Consider the following 23,737-nt stretch of genomic DNA (forward strand, 5'->3'; position numbering starts at 1 on the left):
CTTGGCTGCAAAGCTGGCCCCAGCTGCAGCTAGGGACAGCGGCTTGGCCAGCGTGTCTGCTGGCACTCCCGCAGGTCTCGGGGGAGAAGAGCTGGCCTGCCCAGCTCTTGGCAGTGCTGGGGGGTGACCTAAAGAAATTGGCAAGTGTTTACGTAAGGCAAATCTCTCAGTGATGCAGTACAGCACTACCCCTTCTTGGCAGGGAAATGTCATGTTGTTGGCACTTCTTAGCCCTGGGTAAGGAGGCCTGTCCAGAAAAGCAAGGGGCATAAAAGATTACTGTTGAACTACTGAAGAGATTGAAAGGAAGTTACTCAAAATAACATGAATAATAGTGCTGGAAAGGCTACCTCAGGGAGTCTGTGTAGGTAAAAGTTGCAAAATCTGTAATGCTGGATGCTACAAATGCTGGTGGAATAAAGCTTTGAAATGTATTGTCAGTTCAGTGCAATCCTTAGAGCTAATCTGCTTTCTCATGGTTCACTTTAAGTTCAAGTTTTACAAAACGAGGAATGGATACCTCAGGGTATTGCTAATGGGAAGTTGCGCAGAGCTTTCGCCTTTAGAAAGATGGGCCTAATCCCGTCAAAATCAGCAGTGACAAAAATTGAAGTGCTTCAGTGCTGTTCGGTGAGCAGCTGAGGTTAGCTGGGTGGTGGTTTCAATCCAGTCCTATTTGACAAATATTTTTATTAGGTTTAGTAGGCCAAAGAGTAAATTGCAAAAGTAACTAAATTATACTTGCTACTGGATATTGTCATCCTAGATCGATATTTAGACATGCTACTGAGCAAACAGACACCAGTTTGTTAGCCTGATTGGCATTTTTCCTGCAAGCTGAAATTTATTAGAATATATCAGATTCTTTCAACAATTTAGTTCAAACTGTTGGATAGACTTTAATTGAAAATGCTAGTGCAGTTTGGCTCTGAAAACTCGAACCACTACAAAACCAATGGTCTTTGACATAGTTGCTGTGTATTTTCAGAAACAATTCTGCTTTCTTTGCTGATGTTGAATGTTTTATTGCAGGGAGTAGTATAGAAACATGGCAGTAAAAGAGGAAGCTGAATTCCACTGCCAGCTGGCCATTATTTAAAGAACTCCTAATTCAGTGACAGTGATCAAAAGCATTCAGATTCTGGGCTGAGTTTGTAGGAGGAAAACGTAATTCTAAAAGCAAGTGAGTTTTGTCTGGGAATCAGAGACAATAAACGTGAAGCTGTAGGAAGCAGATTTTATAGAGTCCCTATCCAGAGCAAAACCTCGCTTGTCTCATGTTGCAGTGTGATGCCTTATTTGTAGCCCCATACCAAAACTACTATATCATTATACCTAAAAATAATGCAGAAGTGTATTGTAGATTTATTTTTAATTTTCTGACCAAAAAAAAAGAAAAAAAAAGATGAGCAAGTTACATTATTTTCATTGTTGGAATAATTTGATTATTTTTAGAATTCAATTGTATTTATTTAAAAGTATATAGTATATTAAAGCCCTATTCTCTATCTCCAGATGTGTGTTAAGAAACTCTCTAAAGCTTCTTAGATGATTTATTTGTAAAGTGAGGAAATCATACTTGGTTCTTGGTCAATATTACAGGCAGAAAAGTATACAGGAAGATGGCACTTATCTGTGGAGATGAGAACTTCAGCTTCTTAGCACTGGGTATCTTCCCCATAGACAGCATGGTAGAAGATTTTTCATCCACATAGAATATTGCATGATTTCTTGACGTTGAATGTCTACCTAAGCTGAAATACATAAAAACATGCTAAGTCTGAAATGTTTAAAACCTGTCGTTAAATCTTTCAACTAGTTATACGTAGCTTCTGCACTTTCAGTAATGCCACTTATGCATGAATCACCTAAGCAAATTTAATCAAGCTGTCAAAGATCTACCAAAACTTTCAGTTAAAATAAATAATAAAATAAAATCACACAGTAAGATTAAGAAATGTAATTTGCTCTTCAAAAGATGGATTTCCAATATGCCTTGGATGTGCTACTTAATTGTTTTCTGTAAATCTCTGCATTTTGCTTTTCTTTGCCAAGAGGTATCAGTCATAGGCATGGAGGGCCAGTTTCTTAGTCCAAGAAAAAAATCCATGATCATCAAATGCTTTCTATTGTTGTTACCTTGTATATACAAATCCTTTTCTTCCTGCAGGCATAGTAGCAAATGATAGAAATGGCTGTTTTTTCATGCAGACAACCCAAGAAGGGTGTTAGTGCACTGATCCTGAGGCAGTGGCATGGCTCTGAGAACTGAAAGCTTTGGTAACAAATTTAGTTTCCAATGCTTAATGCTTCTTTCTCACTTGAAACCTCCTTGGTAATGTGCTTTCTCCTAGATCACCCTGTCACTTGTCACAAACCAAGTGCTCGCAGAGGAGAAGTTCGTGAAGGCTTGACAAAGAGTGCTCCATTGCACATGATATTGTGCGTGGCATGTCTGTAATTCTCAGTTTTTGCTGACTGTATGCTGGGACTCTTGCTCTGAGCACTCGCAGCTGTAACCATTAGCAACCAAGCCACTGGTATCCTTTGATGTTATATCATAGTTACTAGATGCTATAGTCAGGATACTAAAGAAATGCACTTGCAAGTCCATCAAAAAAATCACAAAACTATCCCTTATTTCCCTAGGACATAGTTAAAACCAATCTCTATGTCTGGCATCCCACTGACACAGCGTTACTACTCTCAAGCAGAAGGAAGTAGGTGTTGTACCCATAAATGGCCTCCCTTAACACACCACTACCACAATGAAACATTCTGGTTTAGCCTATTTAAATCCTCCATGAATACATGCCCCTCAGGTCTTGCATGTAACGCAGCTTCTGCTACACCTCTGCAAGAGCCAGACTGTTGCAAAAGCTCCGTTTGCAGCAGTCCCTTCTTTCCGGCAGGGTTTTGCTATTGTGGCAAGTGTCTCTGCAGCGCGGTGCAGCATGCTAGATCCTGAGGGCAGTGTGGAGCACAAGCCTTCCTCTTCCTTCCCCAAAGTTTTTCTCATCCTTGTAGCCATGCTCCTTGCAATTGCAGCACTCCTGCTCTTAGCATTTTCCGCTACGCAGCAAAAAGAGACTGATTTTTACACTTTCAAAGTTGTAAACATCAGGGGCAAACTAGTCTCTCTGGAGAAGTACAGGGGCTCGGTAAGTCCGCACGGCGGTGGGCAGCTCTCAGGCGCTAGCAGCCAGTCCTTGCATGTCTGCGGAAACCAAGTGCGGGAGAAGAGATTGTTCATTATTAACTCGGTGCATGCATGCAGATAGATTTGTATTTACGACTCTTCTTTAACTGATCTGGAGCGTTGCCTGCAAGCTTGCTTTGATACCGCTCCGTAGGTCTTTGCACTGTAAATAAAACGTTTGCAAGTCTAACCCCTCTGTGTCAAGTCTTTTCCTTCTGCAGGCTGCTCCCTGCATACGTGGCAGGCAGGGAATGCCTGTGTGCCTGTCCTTCGTGCAGCAAGATGAATTGCACTGGATTGCACCTATTAAACTAGAAGCACAGGAAGTTTGCACCTTTGTACAAGATTACTTTTGGAGCTTTTTTCTGCCTTTCTACTGCATGACTTTTAGTAGATTATTTTTCCCTGAATTCCATTTCTCTTTGAAGTTCTGCATTTAAAAAGGGATTTAATCAGTGGTTAATGGACTTAACATATTTCACCATCATTAGTAAAAAAAAGTGATTTATTGATAAAATAAATCTTTTAGTATTGGTGCACAGTAAAACTGTAGCAACATCATCCTATTCCACTTGTTGATTTTAGAATGACAGAACAATATTAAGAAGGGCAAGAAGATACGCATTATTTTATGATGTCTTCTAAATTTAATTTATATATTACATTAAGGAGTTCTAGACAGAGCTTACCAGTTTAAAAAACAATTGTCCTGAATGTAATTTGATTTTTTTTTTCAGTGGTTTGACAATCTAACAAAGATGCTTAGTCCCTGTGGAAGAGAGAAAAGGAAGGTTAGCCCAAGGAGGGGGACGTAACACTATAAAGTTCTTGTAGCCAGGTTCATGAATTCCAGAAGTTAAAAACATCACAAAGCCCACAACCTCTACCCTTAGAGGTCAAGTGCCACATCTTAAGTGATACAGCCAGGTGCTCCAAGTGCTTAGCTGCTAGTCAAAAGGCAGGCTCCACTACTCACTTTCACCCTTAGCCTCAGCTTTGTGTTTTCACCATCCTCTTCACTCTTCTCAGGTACCTCAGGTAACCTCGCTGAGGTCATTGACCTTACTGGTCCAAAACGATGGGTCACAAACATTTGCAGGAAGACATGGGAAGGCCCACGGGAGAGGTACATTTTCCTGAGCTAAGCAGAGAGGAGTACTGCTGGATTTGAACCAAACGAGAGCCTCTTATCTGGTCAAAGTCCTCTTCCTCCTCTCGCATTTGCATGCAATTCAGTTAGTGGATAGGGCAGAATTGGTCTAATGCACACCCAAATACCTATATTGGGGAAAAAAAAAAAAAGAAATCTATTTAATAGGAAGAAATACGTGCCTTTTTTTTTTTTCTTAGGAGTTCCTTCCAAAGGCTCTGTCAATAATACCTGTCAGTGTGGTGTGTTTTGTCTGCAGGTCATCTGCAAAACTGTCTGAATAAGCCAATACCACCTGTAGCTTTAGGGCCAGAATCCACATGGAGGGGAGTAAGAGGGAAACTTGGAGGAATTCCTTCCAACCACCCCACAGAGATCTGTGGGTGTTTGCCCCCTCCCTAACAAGCTGCAGAGCCTGCTCTTGTATCTCATGACCAGATTAGAGGTGTGCATCTGCATCTCCACTGGTGCTATGACAGCAGCCCGTCCCTGATGGGTGACTGATTTATAAGGGAGAGCTCTAGAACCATACCTTGTAAAAGGTAACACCATCCTCCTTGATCTCTGCTTGGCTGTATGGAATAGTTGATTCCAAACAAGGGATGACCAGCTTCTGTATGGAACAAAAAGATTTGCATTCAGAGAGCTTACCAATGTTCAGTCTAGCTGCTGTTTGAGAATGCATGTGCAGAATTTGTAACTAATTTATAACAGTAAAACACCCCCTTTCTGTCATTATGCTGTCAGAGCTCATTATTAAGGTAAACAAAGGTTAAGTAAAACTCCCATTTATTTCTTAAAATAAACTTGCTTAAATTTGTGGTTAGATAAGTAATGCTAAAATGTAGGCTTATTGTACTATTTTAAAGCAATTAAAAGAATGCAAGTAATATATAAGTACTATGTATGTGGTGCTGATGTTTTAAAGAAAGTGAGTCACTAGTTAGCCCCTGGAACAATAGTCTGCTGATTGCTAAACCAGATTTAACACCCTTAAGCTTTGTAGCAGATGTACAGAAAACATTTTCTTAAACTCAGTCACTCAGCTAATTTAGTTAAATAATTATTTATTTTGTAGTCAAGAAACTGACTGGGATTTGAAAAACTCAGAAAATTTCCAGAGTAGAAAAGAAAAAGTCTGCTAATTCTAAAAAACACAAGAGCCATGCTGAGTAGAACCAGTAAGTGCAATTCATGACTTGCGGGATCTTTCTTCAATAACTCATTATTAATACGAATTATCACATATTCAGATCATAGAGGTAATATTTTCTTACCCAGAAGAAAATTGAGGCTGATTGATATTAATCCAATTTCCAGTCAAGTGCATTTTGATACAAATTACAAGTACCACTGCTTATATAGTAAATAAGAAATGTACTACTTACAATTCTGAAAGAATAAAAGAATTTAAAACACAACTTTTTTTTTCCCCCCTGAAGTAAATATGCACAGACATAACCTGGCCTCCACTTTAATAGAATTATCAAAAGAGTTGAGGGAGAACTCTCTTTTTATGAAGGCATAAGAAATTACATCACCAGAATTCTAAATGTTTGGTGTACAGGCTACAAAATAGGTATAATACTACATCTCCCTGAAAGCAGAGAAAGGGAGGACTATTATAATTAGTAAAATAAAATAAAAAAATACCACAAGTGAAATAGATCAAAAAGCTGGCTGTTTTACTCTGTTACGTGACGAGGCCATCCTCCTATGCTTTATCCAGGCTACCAGACTGATGTTGACTCACCTTCCTTAAAGGTGAGGGGTAGTGATGAGTCATTAGAAAAGAATTAAAAGGGTGCAGATAAGATTCATCTTACTAGAACACCTGCCTAAATCAAGAAAGCTCCTATTTTATTTTATGACCTCTATCAGATGTGCTATAAGTAAGAAGCAGTCTTTCCAAAAATAGGGTTTATCTGGGAGCCAGAACTCCCAGTTGTCAGCTGTTCCCTGCTTTGTTTATACCCATCTGCATATAATAGTACCTGCGTGCCTACCACAGCTGAGTACAATGTACTGAGGCATAATTAAGCATGCTAGAGCAGTGCTTTGGGAATCGTGAAGCAAAGGTACTATAACAATGTAAAGCATTAGGCACTTTAACAATGTATTGTTTTACTGTTGGAAGTAATGGGAGGCACTTTGCATCATAGCTCTCTGCAGGCAGGGAATGTAGTATTACTGAATGTGTATAAATACAGGATATAGACAATTACTGTACAAAGTATTGCTATTTTTGTCCATGAAGTTAACAATTCTGAGTCGGTGTAATGTGACCCTCGTAGTTTCTCCTCCTGTCAGCCAGAAGGGGTCAGTTAAGAATCTCCTGGTCTAAAAACCCGAGTATCTACTCTCTCTGCTAAAAGATCCACAAAGGATTACCTGAAGCTTACAGCAGATTCTTAAATCTCTATGGATTTCCTCAAGGTGATACACTGTGTAAACGTTAAGTAAACCAAGAACTGCATTTGCAATGAGTTTTGCAACTAAATGAGTTCAGTACTGGAATGGATGGGTTTTCTAAGGAAAGAGGAGGAAAGGAAAGGGTTAAACAATAAGACAACTGTTTATGCAGAATTCAGCTTAAATTAAATCGTTTTTGAAAGGTCTAGGGTGAATTGTTGGCGCTGCACACTAGGTGGTGTGCTTGTCTTGCACTCTCTGAGCCTAAGGTGTGAAAGAAGTCAGTCAGGAGGAGAAGCTTAATTTCAATCATTAATAGTTGTAAGGTAAGGAGTCAAAGTACAGTCTCTTAATGAGAACAAGAAGAGTAACTGTTGTTAATTAAAATTAAATACAAATCACTACATTTTATCGCTTGTGCTACCAGACAGAAACACTTAAAAGATAACTTGGAAAAAGTTTTTAGCAATCATTCTATTCAGTACTTAGGTTTTATGTGAAACGCTGACAGTCTGCAACAGGAACGTGTCATAAAATCACTACCTCTTTTCAAAAAAAAAACAAAAAACAAGTTATACAGCATGTATTTAAAATTTCAAGTAGAGCTTGTAAATGTAATTGAATGAATGTGATGCTTTGGAGGTTAGCTAGATGGCTCCAGATAATACTTTATATGCGAGTCTGCAGGGATTGCTTAGATTGTATTCTCCTGACACTACAGTGCAAAGAAGATTACATCAACTTCTGCCTTGTAAGATTACCTGTCTTCCAGGGAAAACCTAAGTGCCGCTCAGAAAGCATTTTAAATATAGCCACATATCTATAAAATGCACTAAATACACGAAGTGCTAATGTTTTACATAAGAAATTATAAACAGTAGCTTCTCCTTAGCTTTTTTCTTTACTGCTTCCTACCCCCTCAGGTATATCACCCTATTATCCCTGCTGTACCCAGGTTATGAGCGCTTATATGCCACTGGGGGTTTTGGCCTTAAAAGTGCTATATACATACAGTCATTTATTTTTCATATATTAATTATATAATTTATGTTGATGCACTCTATTGATATTTCCTATATTTTGTATAAAATACAGATGCATAGGAACATGAAACAATAGTAACATTAGAATCCAAAGTTTAAATTGAGCAAAGCCAGTAGTCACAGACATGAGTATGAGGACTGGAGTTGGAATTTTTTACTTCTTTTCTTGCCCTGCAGCTACTTGTTGTGTAACTTTGATCAGGTCAATTAACGTGTCCAAGCTTTGGGCTTTCCTCTTGCTGCACTGGGCCCTCCAGCACTGCTGTCTCACACTGACACCAAATTGAATTCAAACTTCTTTTCTGCAATTTAAGAATGAAGAAGCAACTGCTGGGCTGATGTATAATCTGTAGAAACCCACTGGATTCAGTGTAAACCAGGCAGAAATTTGGTTCCCAAATCATAATGGTTCTGCTGCACTATGCCTGATTTTAATCTTCTGGGTGCGTAAAAATACTGGCTTATTGCTCTTCCAGAACAGTTTGAAAAAAGAATAGCATGTAGGTATATGTAAAAGAAACCTCACCATAAACTGTGTAATGCTATTTTTATTAATAAATTCATATTGTATCTAGGTGGTCTACAACATTCAGCTTGAATCCACTCACAAGAAAACTTTAGCATGGGCTCTATTTATGTAGAATGAGTTGTAACTTACACTTTAAAAATACATAACGATAATAAAACCTGTAAGTCTAAAAACAAATTCTAGGAGTTATTTAAGGATAAAATATCTCAAAAACAATGGGAAGCTCTTCATGACCTTGAGAAACTGTGTAAAATGCATCAGCTCAGGGTTAGATCACTTAATTTCCCCAACAAATTCTTGGCACATTCTATTCTACCACGTACTCCTCACATGTGCGTCTGTTTCCACACAGTGCTCGTCTGTGTTTGGCATCTTCCTTTCTGATGGATCTGTGCAGGCAGATACGTTCCTGATGGCATTGTCTGACTGACATGATGCACACATCATCAAAGACAGTCAGCTACAGGAATAACTCTTTCAAAGGGTAGTGGGTACATTCTTCACCACTTAGAATCTGTAATTGAGGCAGTAAACCTTAATGTAAAATATGTTGCCATTTCGTCACAAATGAGTAGACTTATTCTAGACATAGTGTGAAATATTACAGTCCATATGGCATAGACCAACCTAAAATCCTCTAATTGCTGCTATTAACTTCCAGGTCAAGATATCTACGCTGGCAATGATAAATGGATCAGCCAGTTCTGTATGAGTAATAAATTCTTTACGAGGAAAGATGCTGCACAACAGATGCTGTACAACAGATAAATGGACAATCAACAAACAAACAAACAAACATTAATTTGCATATTTTTTTTCACGCAGCTCAGAATACCTCAGTTAGATGGTCATTTCTTAAATATGCTTAGAAACTATCCAAAAGGCAGAATAGAGATATGCAAGTTCTCTGTAAACTGGGAGTTAAGATAACAGTTTCTTGATTATCTTCATGGCTACCTATTGGTAATTCAATGTAGTTTCAAATATGAGTGTTCAGTCCCAGTTCTGCAGACGTTCTTATTTTCTGAAAATAATCTGCATCCCAGCATACCCGTTGGAAAACTGACACATGCAGCACATTTCTTGTTCTCTTGTTCTTCAGGTGTCCTTAGTTGTCAACGTTGCAAGTGAATGTGGTTTTACAGATAGCCATTACAAGGCCTTGCAACAGTTACAGAAAGACCTCGGCCCCTATCATTTCAACGTGCTGGCGTTCCCATGCAATCAGTTTGGGCAGCAAGAACCAGACACTAACAAAGAAATTGAGAGCTTTGCACGAAAGACTTACGGTGCCTCCTTTCCTATGTTCAGCAAAATTGCAGTCAGTGGAGCTGGTGCAATTCCTGCCTTCAAGTACTTAATTGGTGAGTAATCTGGGCCACTGGAGGGTTGTTTCCCCAGCACAGAATTCCTCTGACACAGGAAACCATCTCATCAAAAAAGGGTACCTATAACTGTGTTCATGGAATTGCAGTTCACAATTGTCAGGAGAGCTCAAAAGTCACCTGGTCCATCCTCCTGCACAAGGCAAGATTTCTGTCTATGCCACTGTGACAGGTTTGTTTAGCCTTTTAAATAGATCTCAAGAGATAAAGATCCTACAATAACGAACGCCTTGTAAAGCTAGTCTAATAACCTTCTACGTGGAATACAGGTCTTGAAACATTCTTCTGTATGCATACAACCCCTCATCTTAATTTTTCCACTTTGTACTCTAGTAAGCGTGTCTCCTCTGACACAACTGCTGCAGGTTGGATTTGTAAGAGTCATGTGAAGAGCTGAGGATAAGTGGAAGAAAAGCGCCTGCATAATTTACTTCTTCAATGAAAAAGGGAAACCAAGCACTAAGAGATGACCTTGAATACTCCCTTCCTCATTCCTTACCAAACATTGGAAGAGCCTTACTGTACAGTTCTTCCAGTTGTAATCTGCATTATAGCTAGCACTGAGACCTGAAGAGGTTTTGCTGGTTCTTAGCAGACAGCTAAAATACACTGTAAAACAAAATATTCTCAAGGATCTACTTTTCAGGCACTGAATGAATGCTCTAAATGCCATTTAAATGCCAAACTAAAATAACAACCTTTATCCAATGTGAATGGAATATCTTCCAGGAACGATACATAGTAAAGACCAATATGACATGGCATTACATGAGCTATACTCTGCAAGAACCATGCTGTTTCTTATTCTTGCCAGCACCACAGTGTTTTCCCATGTTCCACTCAATTTAGAGGAGTGTTGCTAGTATTATTTTTGGCTACCCAAAGTACTCCTCCCTCTAGGTGTCCATTGTAGATCTTTCTGCTAGCCAACACTCCCTTAATCCCCTTCACATCCCTTCATTTCTATTTTTTGTAGTGGGGTTGTCATTGCAGACACGTCATGTGAAACTTGCATACCTTTTGTTTCCCTGTTAGTTTTCCATCATTCTCCAGGGGACTACTGTCTAGTCAAATCTCCATGTCAGAAAATTCATCTTAATATTCACTCTGAACTCCCTCTTAATTTTACATTCCTTCTTCCTCTGAGATGGTAATCATCAGACTGGAGCAAAAAAATGTCAGGAATTGGCTAACTTTTTTTTTTTGTCCTTCTTCCCTGTAGATTCTACAGGAGAAGAACCAACCTGGAACTTCTGGAAATACCTAGTAGGCCCCAATGGGAAAGTTGTAAAGGCCTGGGACTCTACTGTCTCTGTTGAAGAAATAAGACCTTATGTTACAGAACTTGTAAGGAAAATCATCCTGAAGAAAAAAGATGAATTATGACTTTCAAAAATCCCAGCATGCCAATTACATCTTCATTGAAAATTAGGACTGGACTTTGTCTTTTCACATTCCAAAAGTGGGAATACAGGGAAGGGAAAACACGACCAGTGAAATCTATATTCACCATCCTCAGAATGTAGAAAACAACAAAAAGTAATTTAAATTTAAAAGTAATTTAAAATTATCTATCTCCAACTGAATTCTATTTTACCTTTCTAAGAAGGAAGACCTCATCAGCAATTGTTTCTTTCCCAACTCAAATTATTGATCGTTGATAACACTACCGGAAGTCAGTTAATGTATCTCGAGGAAAAAGGCTCATAATAGCAAGAATTTTCTGACTGGGATCTCACTAATATCTACAATTCTGTTTTCATATTTTGATTGTGAACTGAATGAAAAAATAAAGAGTAAAAAGTGCACGATTGATTTAAGGCATGTACTAGGAAGAAGGCCAAATCAGATTCCTTCAAACCAGGCAGACTTACGCAAACATATGTTTTTCCAAAGTTTATGTTTTTCTGAAGTTTGGTATGTTTACCAAAGTCAAACACATTTAATTTCATCTGCCAGGAAAGTCAGTTGTTAAGGGCATACGAAAAACACATCTATAAAACTTAATTGAAAGAAACATGAAAACAAACTCTCTGAAAAAAAATCTCCAAAAGCTATAAGGAGATCTTTGCATTTTTTTCATCCAGTAAATATTATTAGATTATATTTGAATAGCCATTTGAACATCTATAGCATCAGAGCATGTAAGAAATGGCTATTGCTTTTTTCTAATAGCTTTTTGGCTTAGAAGACTTACCTACAATTGATGTTAAGTTTATTTTTCAATTTATGATCCCATCTGATTTTTCTGCATGTGCAGATAAACATTAAAGAATCAACATTTTTCTGTGGAAATAATTTTTCAAATGTTTGATTGTTGCATAATGTTACATTATTTAACGTTATGTTAATGTTATAATTATTTAATGGTACCCTTTTCAAATGTATGCTCAGGCATCTGCTCAGACTTCAGACTGCAGCTCTTCTTAGCTCATACTAAAATAATAACACTAACAATTACAGCTTCATTGTTCTTTGACAGAAGCTCTTTAAAAATCTTGTCAGCAAGAACTCTTTTTATCTCAGTAAAAACAGAGTATGCAGGTCCCCTGCTTTTAACCCCAAGAAGAATCTAGTCTTGTCCAATGGCAGTATTATTGACAAGTGAAAGCTTTTTTGGTGCTTTGTAATGCTTTTTAAAGTAGCACAAACAATATTTGTCCATATAGTTGTCAGGGCCCAAGTGCATAAATAAGCCTTAATTGCTCTGACCACAGTATGAACTTATTCCAACCCATCACTGCCATTATAGCTCTTCAGCATCCAAACAGGATCCAGCTGAAATCAAAGGCAAATATTACGGCACACACTGGCTTGCAGAAAAGAAGGGGAAAGATTACTGAAGAATTATTGGAAATAAAAGAGCTAATTTTAGAGTACCTTATAGTTCCCATACTTGAGCAGCTGCTCTCTGCTGAGGTCCTGGGCATGTTCTGTAGACCACCCCAAGGAAATAAGAGCTAGAGATGCTTTAGGGTTTGAAGAAAGGCCCTGAGGAGCAGAGATTGTATGGTACAAAGCAAGCTTTGCCTGAAAGAAACCGAGAGCAACATTTTATTATTATTTGTAGGAAAACAAAACAAAACAACAACAAAACACACACACACAGCAGGATAAAATAAAAGGATGAAGTAACAGAACTACAAAAGCAAAAGGAGAGATCAAGTAAGAAGGGAGAAATGAGAAGGAAATTAAAACAGTTTACAGTCAAAGACTCTCGAGGACAAATAAGAAATGGAAGTTCAGGTCATATTGAAACTAATGAGTATGTTCCAAGCTGTGTCAGCTATTTCTCACTTGGAATGTAACTTAAGAGTGCAGCAAATCAGTGCCAGTGGTAGTGAATATGTCTGTGTTTTCCTCTGATGGAGAGGAAAGCGGACACTACAGCCCATTCAGTCATTTAGCCTGTTCATATATGAATCGTTCTAAGACAGTTACTACAAACGAAAGTCCCAAAGAAAGCAAGATCAGACCCAACTGATCCTGTGCTGGGACAGAGAACCCAACTACTAGAAAAGGAGGTCTTTTATGACTCTGTAGACTGTTCGTCTTTTCTCTGTCCATTGATGCTAATGCAACGTCCCAACATGCTCTTAGCAGGTGCTGTAAGCCATAAAATATTCTCCATAGAAAGTATATTTCTGGCCCTGATGAGCCCAGACCATGCTGTGCAAGACATTTTAAGACCTCTCCATTTCATTTTAGGGTGGCCAACTTCAAACAGAGCTCTGGATTTACATAGATATGGTCTTGTATTCTCTATTAGACAAATACTAAAAGTCTAAAGAGATATAATGGCAATGATCAGTTGGAAAGGGTTCATACTACAGAGACAAATACTGTCTGGGCTGCTTTTAAAGGCATTATGAAGCACAAAAAAAGGTTTCACGTGTCAATAATACTGCAATTGGGCACAACCAGGTTCATCTTAAAGTATCCTGGGGTTAAGACAAAGGGACCTGTATATCGTGGTTTAGTTGAGATAAAAAGAATTCTTGCTGTCAAGATTTTCAGAAGGTCTCTGTCACAGAACAATGAAGCTGCAGTTGTTGGTGTCATTATTTTAGTATGAGCTAAGAAGTTCTGCAGTCTGAAGTCTGAGCAGATGCCTGAGTGCTATGAATAACTTAATACTGATGACTATTGGAGTTGGTGTTGTTCTTAACAGTTTGGCAATTTAAAGGGAAGTGGGTAATTATTACATATGCAAACTTTGAAATTTGAACAGGCACATGATTTTAGGCACATGGATACTTTCTCTAAAGTTATCAGAAACATTTTTGTGATTAAATGAAACGTGGCATACATTCCATCCATTGTCACATTGGAATCATAGCTTGCAGAACAAACACTTTGGTCTTTTAATGGAAGTTAGAGAGGAAAAGTACGTATTCTTGGTTGCAGTTTAATTCACATCTAGTTGTGTTATAAGTTCTTCATGACTACTGGCTCAGAAAAAATGCAAATGAAATTGCACTGGCATATATTTGTCTGTGGAGACCATACTGTGTTATGCAGAGATCAGGAATAACATTTTTGCCTCATGAGTTCCAACACAGTTTGAATCTGACAAGAGATCTTCCCTATAGCAAGTCTTGAAAAGTGTAAAACAGCACTGAATATATAGAATGAGACTATCTGCTTTGCAGCTCATCTGCTTTGCAGAGAAAATATCAGTGTGCCTTAACAGATGAGCACATATATGTATGGAGGGTGATTATCTTGATCACCTAAGACTTGATCTCTTACAGTTTGCAAATTTGAAGGTGTAACTTTGATATGTTGATTTAAATGCTAAACTAAACACCTAGACACATGTGTGCTGTCATGTGCCCCCTGTGGCATGCCAGAGGAGATACAAAGCATTTAAAAGCCTACCTGAGTTTAAAATCAGTCAGGGCACTTTCAAACTTTCACAATTTTGTCTCATAAAGAATGGAAAATCAGACCTGCACATATCCAAAACTGTTCTGAAATGGAATATGTTACATTGAAATAAAACAACTGAATGGAGCAATAGAGAGGATTTTAAACCCCTCCTTTTTGACATTATAAAGAGAACAAAACCACACAGCCTAGTTATTCTTACATCCACCTCTGGTATTTTAGTTACATGCTAGTGACATTTCCCTCAAGCTTCTATTGTGATTTTGGTTTGAAACATTAGTAGCAAATCAAGCATAATTTCTGTCTCCTGGATTGTTCCCAGTTCGTTGTTTTAAACACATCAGCATCTGGTTCAATAAATAGCTGACTATAGTCAGTACTTTCAGAAGACTGGATATCTGTATGAATAAGCAAAACAAATTTTATGCTACCTTCAACTCTTGGATCAACCAAACATGTCCTATACCCATGTAAATGCATAGTGCAGCTATTCATAGAGCCAAATGAAACTTAACAAGCTTACCTCTGACTCATCCACAGAAAGAGTTGAGTAAGCAGAGAAATCAGGTATTCTCTGTGACATATTAATAGATCCTAGAGTAAAAACACCACTGACAAAACAGAAAGCAGTTTACAAACACTTTGATGGAAGAGGTACTGAAAGTGCAAAGAGATTTGAGAACTAATTCTGAACCATATTAAAGCTCCTCAGCAGAGACTTACACAAAGCAGAAGGAAATACCTGAGTTATACCTGAAAATTTGCCATTCAGTGGCAGCGACTCTGTAATCTAATGCTACATAGCCAATGCATCCAGCTAGCCAGCTCACAAACATAGTACTACCTACGCTGCAGGATCAGAAATAACAAAACTCAACTCTACTCTTCATCTTTTACATCTCTTATGCAAGCTCTGCAGCAGATAGGTATAGGCAACGGTGGGGACCTGCCTAGTGAAGTGAGCCCTGAGCAACTTTCCACTCTTAGCCTAGAAAACCTGACCCAAGCTGTCAACCTACAGACCTAAGAGATAAGGCATGCTGGTTTATCTCAGAGCATTGCAAGATACCTGCTCAACGAGAAGATCTCCTAAACTAATTCCAGAAAATGAGAACAGTCAAAGATCATTGTATGTTAAGTAAGCAGAGTTGTAATCTGAAAGGTAAGTACACCATGAAAGTTTTTGAGATGCTGCTGCTTACAAATTCTTTTCTCTCCACTCAGAAATAATGGCATCAACAGTGTCTGGGTCAGGCTCTTTCCTAAGCAGTAATTGATGAAACCACAATAGTAAAAGGAAATAATAGTATTCTACAACAATAGAAAAGACTGAAGTACAGTTTCTAGAAGAACAAACTTCTGTAATACCTGCTGTATAAATTCAGTTCTGTGGAACACAACAAACAGAAATTAGAGAAATCCTATGTTCAGGGAGATGCAGTTTTAGTTTCCTTAAGTGAAAGCTATTATTGTATTATATAAAATAGTCCTACATCTTTTTTTCCACTCTCCCTAAAAGCATTGCTGTTTCATCACAATTAAGTACATTTGTTTGAATTATATGATAAACCATTTTACTTTTATTTAGCAAGCAGGTGAATCCAACAATGATAAATGAAGAAAAGCTGTAGAGGAATAATGTCCATAACCCACAAATTGTTCATCTGTCTTCTAAATAGGCACAATAATCAAACTATTCTTGTAATTAAAGTGCTTGTTGAATTCCCAGTTTAAATTACAGATCAGTTTTTCTAACCCTTAATTAGAGTTACACCACTCATTCCGATTTGTTACTAATTTTATATTGAAAATACTAGTATTTTATTACTGATATTTTACTGTCCTCTCAAAGGACCTCTAACCTCTAGGTAGTGAGAGGTCTTCGTGTCACATAAGCATTTTACATTTGAAGTCTCCTTTTCCAAATTAGTACAGAACATAAATATTTTAAGTTTTCAAGCAGAAGTAACCCCCAAACTAGCAATTTGGTTAGGCTGAAACATTGTTTGGATAAAATCGATATGTTTCAAAGTTGATATTCAGATTTTCAATCTTTTTTATATAGACATAGAGATAAATATAGAGATAATATAAATATATTTTTTATATTTATATAGATAAAACTTTAAAATTGATATGGTGAATTTTGTCAAAACAGGTCTTTTTCCCACAGGTTTCAGCTTGGGGAACAGCTTGGCTAGAAAAGAATTGACCATTTCTAATAACAAAATTTTCTTTTGAAAAGGCCTTGCTAAGTTTAGAGGCTGTCAATCTATTCAGCAAATAGCTATGCTGAAGTGAACAGGAATAAATCATTGAGCAAAATTGCAAGATCAAGTGTCTGAATCATATGAATCACTTAGTCTTATTGAATACTGGGAATTAGAGGACACCAATCGTAGCTTTTAATTGCATGCACAATAGATGGATTTGGCAAGCCTGAGATTAAGAAACTGGGAACCAAGAGTTTGTAGAATCAGTTCCAGAAAATCAAAATGTATCAGAAAGTTCACTTAAAATTTAATGTTACATGAATAATGCATGCAATAAACATGTAACAATACACTTTCAATAACTTTAATAGAAAAAGAACATAATACAGATTTACATATATACATATATATATATATATATATATATAAAAGAGGTTAAGAGAATATTAGTAGATGGCCAGCTGATATGGGACAAAGCTTTCCCAAGTGTCAGGTGTGAAGTTGTATGCAATGAACAGGTATCACTGCAAGTGCAGATAGAAAGTTAAAGACAAGCCATGCAATGCTGACATCACCTGAGGGTCCCTCATTCTTTACAATTCAGATTATGTAGTTATTGCTCAACTCCAACCATGCATCTTGCCTTGGCTGCTGCAAAGCAGCCTTCAAAAATTTACACTGTTTGGACTGATTTTCTGTGAACAATTAAGACTTGACACTTAGTCCAGTAGGATGGCTTCTTACTTATTCCATTAGAAAAGCAATTTCTTGGCAGATCTTTTTGTTAACCTTCAAATCCATCCCTGATTATGGGGAAAAAAGAGGGAAAGGAAGAGGGAAAGGAAGATGGAAAGGAAGAGGAAGAGGAAAAGGAAGAGGAAGAGGAAAAGGAAAATAACACCAAACCATTGTCCTTTTTAATTGTGGAATGCAGTTTTTTCAATTATTTTGAGAAATGGTATGTCTTATCCTAAGTTTATTCCATACCAAATGTCACATGGTTCAAAACAAGAATATTTGTAGGAGGATTAAAACAAGAACGTTTGCTACTGATGCAGGAACTGTAGTAATAATAAGGAATCACAAAGTTGAACATTTTTAGTCGGGGATGTTAATGAGTATATTCTGTTGCTGAGACTCGTAGAAACCTCACAGCAGCAAGAAAAAGGGCTTGATATTGATCTTATAGAGGAAGCAACTAAGCATGTGGGTGACACCATTTTCCAAAAGCATGTAACAAGCGAAGGAAAAGCAAAGAACAGAACTGACATTGTCTGATTCCAAGTTTGTACAGATACATCACCTCTAGTTAATCAAAAAAAAAAAAGGCAAAACAGCAAGTCTTATGTAAAAGTTGATTGATTTGGCAGCATTTAGAATGACGAAAAGAAGGCAACAGAAAACGATGTCGTTACATTTCCTTCCACAAAACAAACAGCAATGCTACTGTAAATTTGATAACTTAGCTTGCTTTTGCTTTGACTAAGTCTGTTGAGATGTTTGTCATGTCTGTGACAATGAGCTGCACTGATACATTCTACTTCAGTAGCAACACAGAAACAATTCCTGTCAAAATGCCTGGTGCAAATTCTGGGTATAGAAGAACGATGCATGTCATAGACTTCACTAGGGGTATACTGGCTTAGTTTGGGCTGGAGGAGACACTCTGTCTGATATCATATTAGTGAACACACTAAACCATACTTTACTCCTTGCTAAAGGACCACACAGTTCCTCTGATTAATAACTCCTATGAAAAAGTTATACAGATACACCCTACATTACTTTCCAGGTTTTGACCCTTTTAGTATGGCACTTTCCAAAACTTGTCCTCTTCACATTTCCTATGAAAAGGAAGTGTTGAAGTTTTTCTTCCACAGAAAAAAACATTCCATATGGAAGGCATGTGAGCATTCTTCATACAAACCAACACAAAATCAGCTGACATTTTAAAGAGCATTCTTCAGCTACTTGAATTAAGACGGCAATTTTTTACTGAGACAGTGCTGAATCATGCTCAGGCTGTTCTGTCAACCGTTTTAGGTGGACAGTAGTATCTAAGAGACAGGACGAACAGATAGAACAGATCTTAGTATTCCATCCAATTTCTAAGAGAACATCTGACTACTGACTAAGGCTATCAGATGAAATGAATCATTCATCTGAGATGTAACTAGTGAGCATTTCACCAAACCAAGACTGATGAGGTGGAGACCTGACCAATAGCTCATGTGGCACAGTTTCAAAAGGCCTAGTCTATCACTCAGAGCCACTTCCACCCATTACAGCTCTGCAGTAATGAGGTGCTGTAATCAGGAGGAACACGTAAACAAGAGATAATCACATGCCTCAGTTGCATATTATTATTATATTGAGTGGTACCCAGTGACAGGACAAGAGGCAATGGGCACAAACTAGAACACAGGAGGTTCCATCTGAACATCAGGAAACACTTTTTTTACTATGCACAGGTTGTACACAGAGGTTGTGGAGATCTTCCAAAGCTGCCTGGACATGATCCTGGTCAACCTGCTCTGGGCAGGCCTGCTTGAGCTGGCAGGTTGGACTTCCAGAGGTCCCTTCCAACCTCAGCCATTCTGTGGTTAACAACTTTGTGAAAATGTAATTGATTTGAAAGACCTGTAAAGTGTCTTGAAGACATACAAAACCAAAAAGGAATATACTTTTTATTTTTCCTTTGAAGTATCCATTGATGTTGGACAACAGCTCTTTATCTCTACTGCCAAAGTTAAAAGGGATTTGAAACTCAATATGGCTTTCTAGTTTCAGACAAAGGTAGAAGGGCTATGCAAATTGATTTTCTTTAGATCATCCCCAAATCATGTGGTATTCCAAAGATGGAAAACAAACTCATCTTCAGCACCAGAGAGGAATAAAAATGAGCTTTAGCAGCTAGGAAATAAAACTGAACTGTCAAGAAAAAATAAAAATGTTAAGAAAGGCATGTCATTGCTTGTGACTAACACAATAACAATATCAGAAGTGAAAAGTCCAAATTCCCATCTTCCTGTAATTATACGTAACACATGAACCAAGAAGGAATACACTATTTGACTTCTTTCCCATCAAACTTAGAGCACTGTCATCAACAGTGAGGTTGAACTGACGCTTATATTATGATTCTGATTGCTTACGTAATTTTGCAGTATCTTGACTTTTTTAAAATCAGAACACTTTTAAAATGCATTTTTAAATGCAGAGGAAACATGCATTCCAGATGTCAGCCAAGTACAGACAGAAAAGGTCCCTCTCCAGGGCTGTTAATAATATTTTTGCACGTTAATAAAATGCTGTTGTAGTAATTGGAAGCAGTACTTTGAACTTTTTTATAATTCTCTGCTCAAAGGTCTCACGCATTTTATGAATAATAAGTATGCTTCCTCGGCTTTCCTACCAGAAGAAAAATGATTGAGACTTGCAATAGATATTTCTGCCTCCAGAGTCAGGTATGAGGGACAGGTAGGTAATGAAATATTCTGCTATCTGCAAAATAGATAAATATCCCATTCCTTCATCTCACAGGACACTGGAAAGTTTAATTAATATCTGTGAAGCCATCGTAACTATTTGAACAAAGACATGGCTCAAATAATTCATTATTCACTGTAGTTGCAGTAAACATGTAGCAGATAAACTTTTAACCATGCATTAGAAAAGAATAAAAAAATAAAATACTTAAAAACCGCATTGCCAAGTGAAATAGAATCTGATAAAAAAAATAGTGTGCTATCATGTCATCAATTTTAAGTCTGGCATTTCTAAATTCCGAGTAACCTAGTATTATTTGAATGTAACTTTCTACATATAATTTCTTATGTTTGAAAACAAATATAAAATATGAGAGGAATTTCGTATTGGCAACAACAAGTCAGCTGGCTTATTTCAAACTATCATACAGAACTTTCCCATGTGTATTAATGAAATACATAACAGTCATTGTTAGTTATCATATGCGTGGAAGAGAACTAAATGAAGTACATATTTTACCACAGGATTTAATGCCTTTGCTGACAGAAAAGGAAGGGAGACAAGCAGGAAACCTGTGTTCATTTCCAAGCTTCATACATAAGTGACCTCTGGTGTGCTCAGACTTCTTCCTATGCTTCCAAAACTTGGTCCTCTTTGCCTTGTCCTTTCAATTTGCCAATGGTCACTCTCCCCTATTCCCATCTCTTCATCCTAGCCCTGTTCTCACTAACTACTAAATCCCAGCCCCTGATCCTTCAGCTTCTCATCACACTCTCAGTTTCCTACCCCACCTAAATCAGACCTTACATATCTTTGTCCCTAATATATTCTTTCACTCAATTTCTGTCTTACCACATAAGCTGTCACTCCCCTACCTCAGCCTTCAGAACTTTCTTCCATTTCTTTGTTTCCATCTCCCTTCTGTTAACTCTTTCGTTGGAATCCCTGTTTCTCTTTTTTGGACTTCTCATTCAGTCTCGATCCCTCTCCCATGTCTTCTAGCCTCACAACATACCTCTGAATGAAATTTTAAAAAAACAAAACACAACAGGAGGCAGTAACTCAGGACAGAAAACTTTAGTCCTAATAATCAAGTTTGGCAAGATAAGAAGCAATTGTAAATAGGCATCTATAAATAGCCTCTCTCTTGCTGCAGAACTTTAACAACAGATGATTCCCCCTACACCCAAAATAAAAAAAACAGTTGTGTGGAAAAGTTAAAGAGGAAAGGGTTCCTGCTGCTATTAATATCTGAATTTCTTTGAATTATAAACTAGAATGAATGTTCTCTATGATGGTTGAGTGAAAGGACTGTGAATCAAGGTACACAAAAATATGTCAAAAGGATAACTTAAAAATATTGATATAATTATAAAACAAATCAGCATTTGATTTTTAAAAAAATCCTCTTAAAAGGACTGAATCTAAATTGGCTAAGAAGTTGAACCAAACAAAGGAAATAAATAAGCTTTGGTTCAAGTTTACAATGAAAATTGTGGGAAGATTTTTTAATGTATTATTTGTTCACTGATATCTAGAAGTCACTGCTTCATCCCTGTTTTCCTAAGTTCTATTTCTTTAATCTTCAGTTTCAGTCAGGGTAAATTCAAACTGTGATGGAAAGTGACAATTCATTATGAGCCTATGAATGTATCATTTTCTATTTCTATTTCTATATCATTTTCTATTAACATAGAATCGATGCTTAAAAGATCAAACAATTTACACATTTTACAGGTGCTATATCTGATGGCTATCCTGCTTAAATTGAAAGGTGTGAAATAATAGGTCCATAATTTCTAACTTCCTTACAACTGTGCATCTCAGTTTCAGAATAATCCTTGTAATCATCCCCTATATGCAGAAATTACATACTTACTAAAATTCTTTAGAATTTGTACAGTTTATTTAAGATAAATTGCTTTACAATATATAATTGAACCTCTAAAATTAAAAATAATCTTATTTTGCATGCAGGGTAAATAATGCAAAGTTAAGTTAAATGACTGAGCCAGTGTCACATCATAAAAGATTGGTAAGTAAGAAGCACGCCATTTCTGGCAAATCTGTAATTCAATAACCAAACTGAATTTCTGTATTCATTTCAATTGGTGCAGAGTCAGGGTTGATTTTGCAAAACAAAACCAACTAAACAACCAAAGAATATTTATATTTTTTAGCAAGTACATTAAAACATCCTAAAGTAGAGGAACTGCATGTAGGACTGGAAGATATCAGTGTCAGGGCTCAAAGTGTCTATTACCAAGCCCTGACCAGCCTCACCTGGGCCATCCTCCAGCCACATTCTCTGCTCATTGGTGCAGGATTCCCATTTAAGTTCATGCCTAGGCAACTTAACCCTCCCTAAGCTACACTAGAGGTATATCTGTGCTCAGTCCTGTTTCCTGCTAGTTTAGCATACTGCTGGTCCTCCTGGATGAACTTTAGACCTATGCTGTTGGTAACATACCTCACGTTTTGTCTCCTGAGTCAACGCTGGACTCGACTCAGTATCTCACCTTGCCTAGGCCTACTGATGGCAGCTGCTACCAGCTAGGCCCTGCTCAGACCCGGTGTGGGACAGGGCCCTGGCTTATGAGGATACTGCTCCTCCTGAAGTTGCTCTAGCTCCTGGCTCTTGCTGCTTCCTTCTAGTTAGCTAGAAGACAGGAAACTTCCACTTGTTCATCTCAAGGTAAGACCTGAAATAGAAATGTAAAGTGTTAGTTGAATTATTGCAGTCTTGTTAATACAATTCAAGCTCTCTTAATATCATACAAATTCCCTTCCTCTCTAAGAACTGAACTTTTTGTTGAGAAGGTCACGTGTGGCAAAGCCTCTATTGTAATCCAGAAACCCCCCTCAGTAGTGCTAAGTACTGGGTCTTTACAGGGTGCAGCATACACCCATTGCTCTCCAGAGGACTTTTTCTTATTCTTCCTTCTGTGAGCCAAATTGCAACCAGAGGTACATGATAGATGCACATGTCCCATCTTGAGCTTAGATATATTCTTTCCAACAGATAATGCTATGAGTGCCTGGGTCCCATTGCTTTTTGTTTGTTTTTTAAAGTTTAAAATACTGAGAGGAAGTATCCTCAGAAATGAGCTGGAGACAGGTCTCGTAGAAGCAAAGTATAATGTGGGTTTTTTTTACCCCTCATAAAACCAAGGGGCTCTGAGCACAGCTGCCAAGGTGTGATCCCTCTCAACGACCTCATCACTTTGGCTTCACCAAGACCCCTTTGAGGCTTGCAGGCGGAGGTGGACCCTCGAAGTCTCTTCTCGACATCGGACCGACCGCTGAAGGAAAACCAAACCCCATCGACAAGAGCACTTGTTGCGAGCAGCCCCCTCAGGGCGGGCGGCTCCCGCCTCTTCCCCTCACTTCAGGGCGCGGGCGGCGCCGGGCTCCCGCCGCTTCTCCC

General features: G+C 37.9%; 2 protein-coding genes across 4 annotated transcripts; one reads left to right on the top strand and one right to left on the bottom strand.

The window, feature by feature from the left end:
- The first annotated feature begins 312 nt into the window (after positions 1–312).
- On the top strand, positions 313–11,524 carry GPX7 (glutathione peroxidase 7). The gene is made up of 3 exons (XM_083847041.1): positions 313–3,161; positions 9,436–9,697; positions 10,941–11,524. The coding sequence occupies exons 1-3, from the start codon at positions 2,955–2,957 to the stop codon at positions 11,102–11,104; spliced, it is 633 nt and encodes a 210-aa protein (XP_083703167.1). The 5' UTR covers positions 313–2,954; the 3' UTR covers positions 11,105–11,524.
- Positions 3,081–23,687, bottom strand: LOC310903571 (uncharacterized protein). 3 transcript variants are annotated; one of them, XM_083847051.1, is made up of 7 exons: positions 23,467–23,687; positions 22,594–23,012; positions 12,599–12,748; positions 4,882–4,962; positions 4,176–4,477; positions 3,889–3,968; positions 3,081–3,217 (listed from the first exon to the last, which is right to left on the bottom strand). In XM_083847051.1, the coding sequence occupies exons 2-5, from the start codon at positions 22,651–22,653 to the stop codon at positions 4,436–4,438; spliced, it is 333 nt and encodes a 110-aa protein (XP_083703177.1). In that variant the 5' UTR covers positions 22,654–23,012; positions 23,467–23,687; the 3' UTR covers positions 3,081–3,217; positions 3,889–3,968; positions 4,176–4,435. The 3 variants fall into 3 exon arrangements, with proteins under 3 accessions (XP_083703177.1, XP_083703178.1, XP_083703176.1); XM_083847052.1 differs by having other exon boundaries at positions 3,168–3,510; XM_083847050.1 differs by lacking the exon at positions 3,081–3,217 and having other exon boundaries at positions 3,518–3,968.
- Between the last annotated feature and the right edge of the window lie 50 nt (positions 23,688–23,737).

Source organism: Anser anser (genome assembly GCF_964211835.1).
Source record: "Anser anser genome assembly, chromosome: 8".
Taxonomy (NCBI): Eukaryota; Metazoa; Chordata; class Aves; order Anseriformes; family Anatidae; genus Anser; species Anser anser.

What these genes read in the sequence shown, in the direction of transcription:
- LOC310903571 (XM_083847051.1), bottom strand. Translation starts at nt 22,653, where the DNA reads ATGAACTTAAATGGGAATCCTGCACCAATGAGCAGAGAATGTGGCTGG. An exon ending in TCAAGTATGGGAACTATAAG is followed by an intron (nt 4,963 to 12,598) that starts GTACTCTAAAAT and finishes TGTTCCATACAG; the next exon opens with AAGCTGGTCATCCCTTGTTT. An exon ending in ATGGTGTTACCTTTTACAAG is followed by an intron (nt 4,478 to 4,881) that starts GTATGGTTCTAG and finishes TCCCCAATATAG; the next exon opens with GTATTTGGGTGTGCATTAGA.
- GPX7 (XM_083847041.1), top strand. Translation starts at nt 2,955, where the DNA reads ATGCTAGATCCTGAGGGCAGTGTGGAGCACAAGCCTTCCTCTTCCTTC. An exon ending in TGGAGAAGTACAGGGGCTCG is followed by an intron (nt 3,162 to 9,435) that starts GTAAGTCCGCAC and finishes CTTGTTCTTCAG; the next exon opens with GTGTCCTTAGTTGTCAACGT. An exon ending in TGCCTTCAAGTACTTAATTG is followed by an intron (nt 9,698 to 10,940) that starts GTGAGTAATCTG and finishes TCTTCCCTGTAG; the next exon opens with ATTCTACAGGAGAAGAACCA.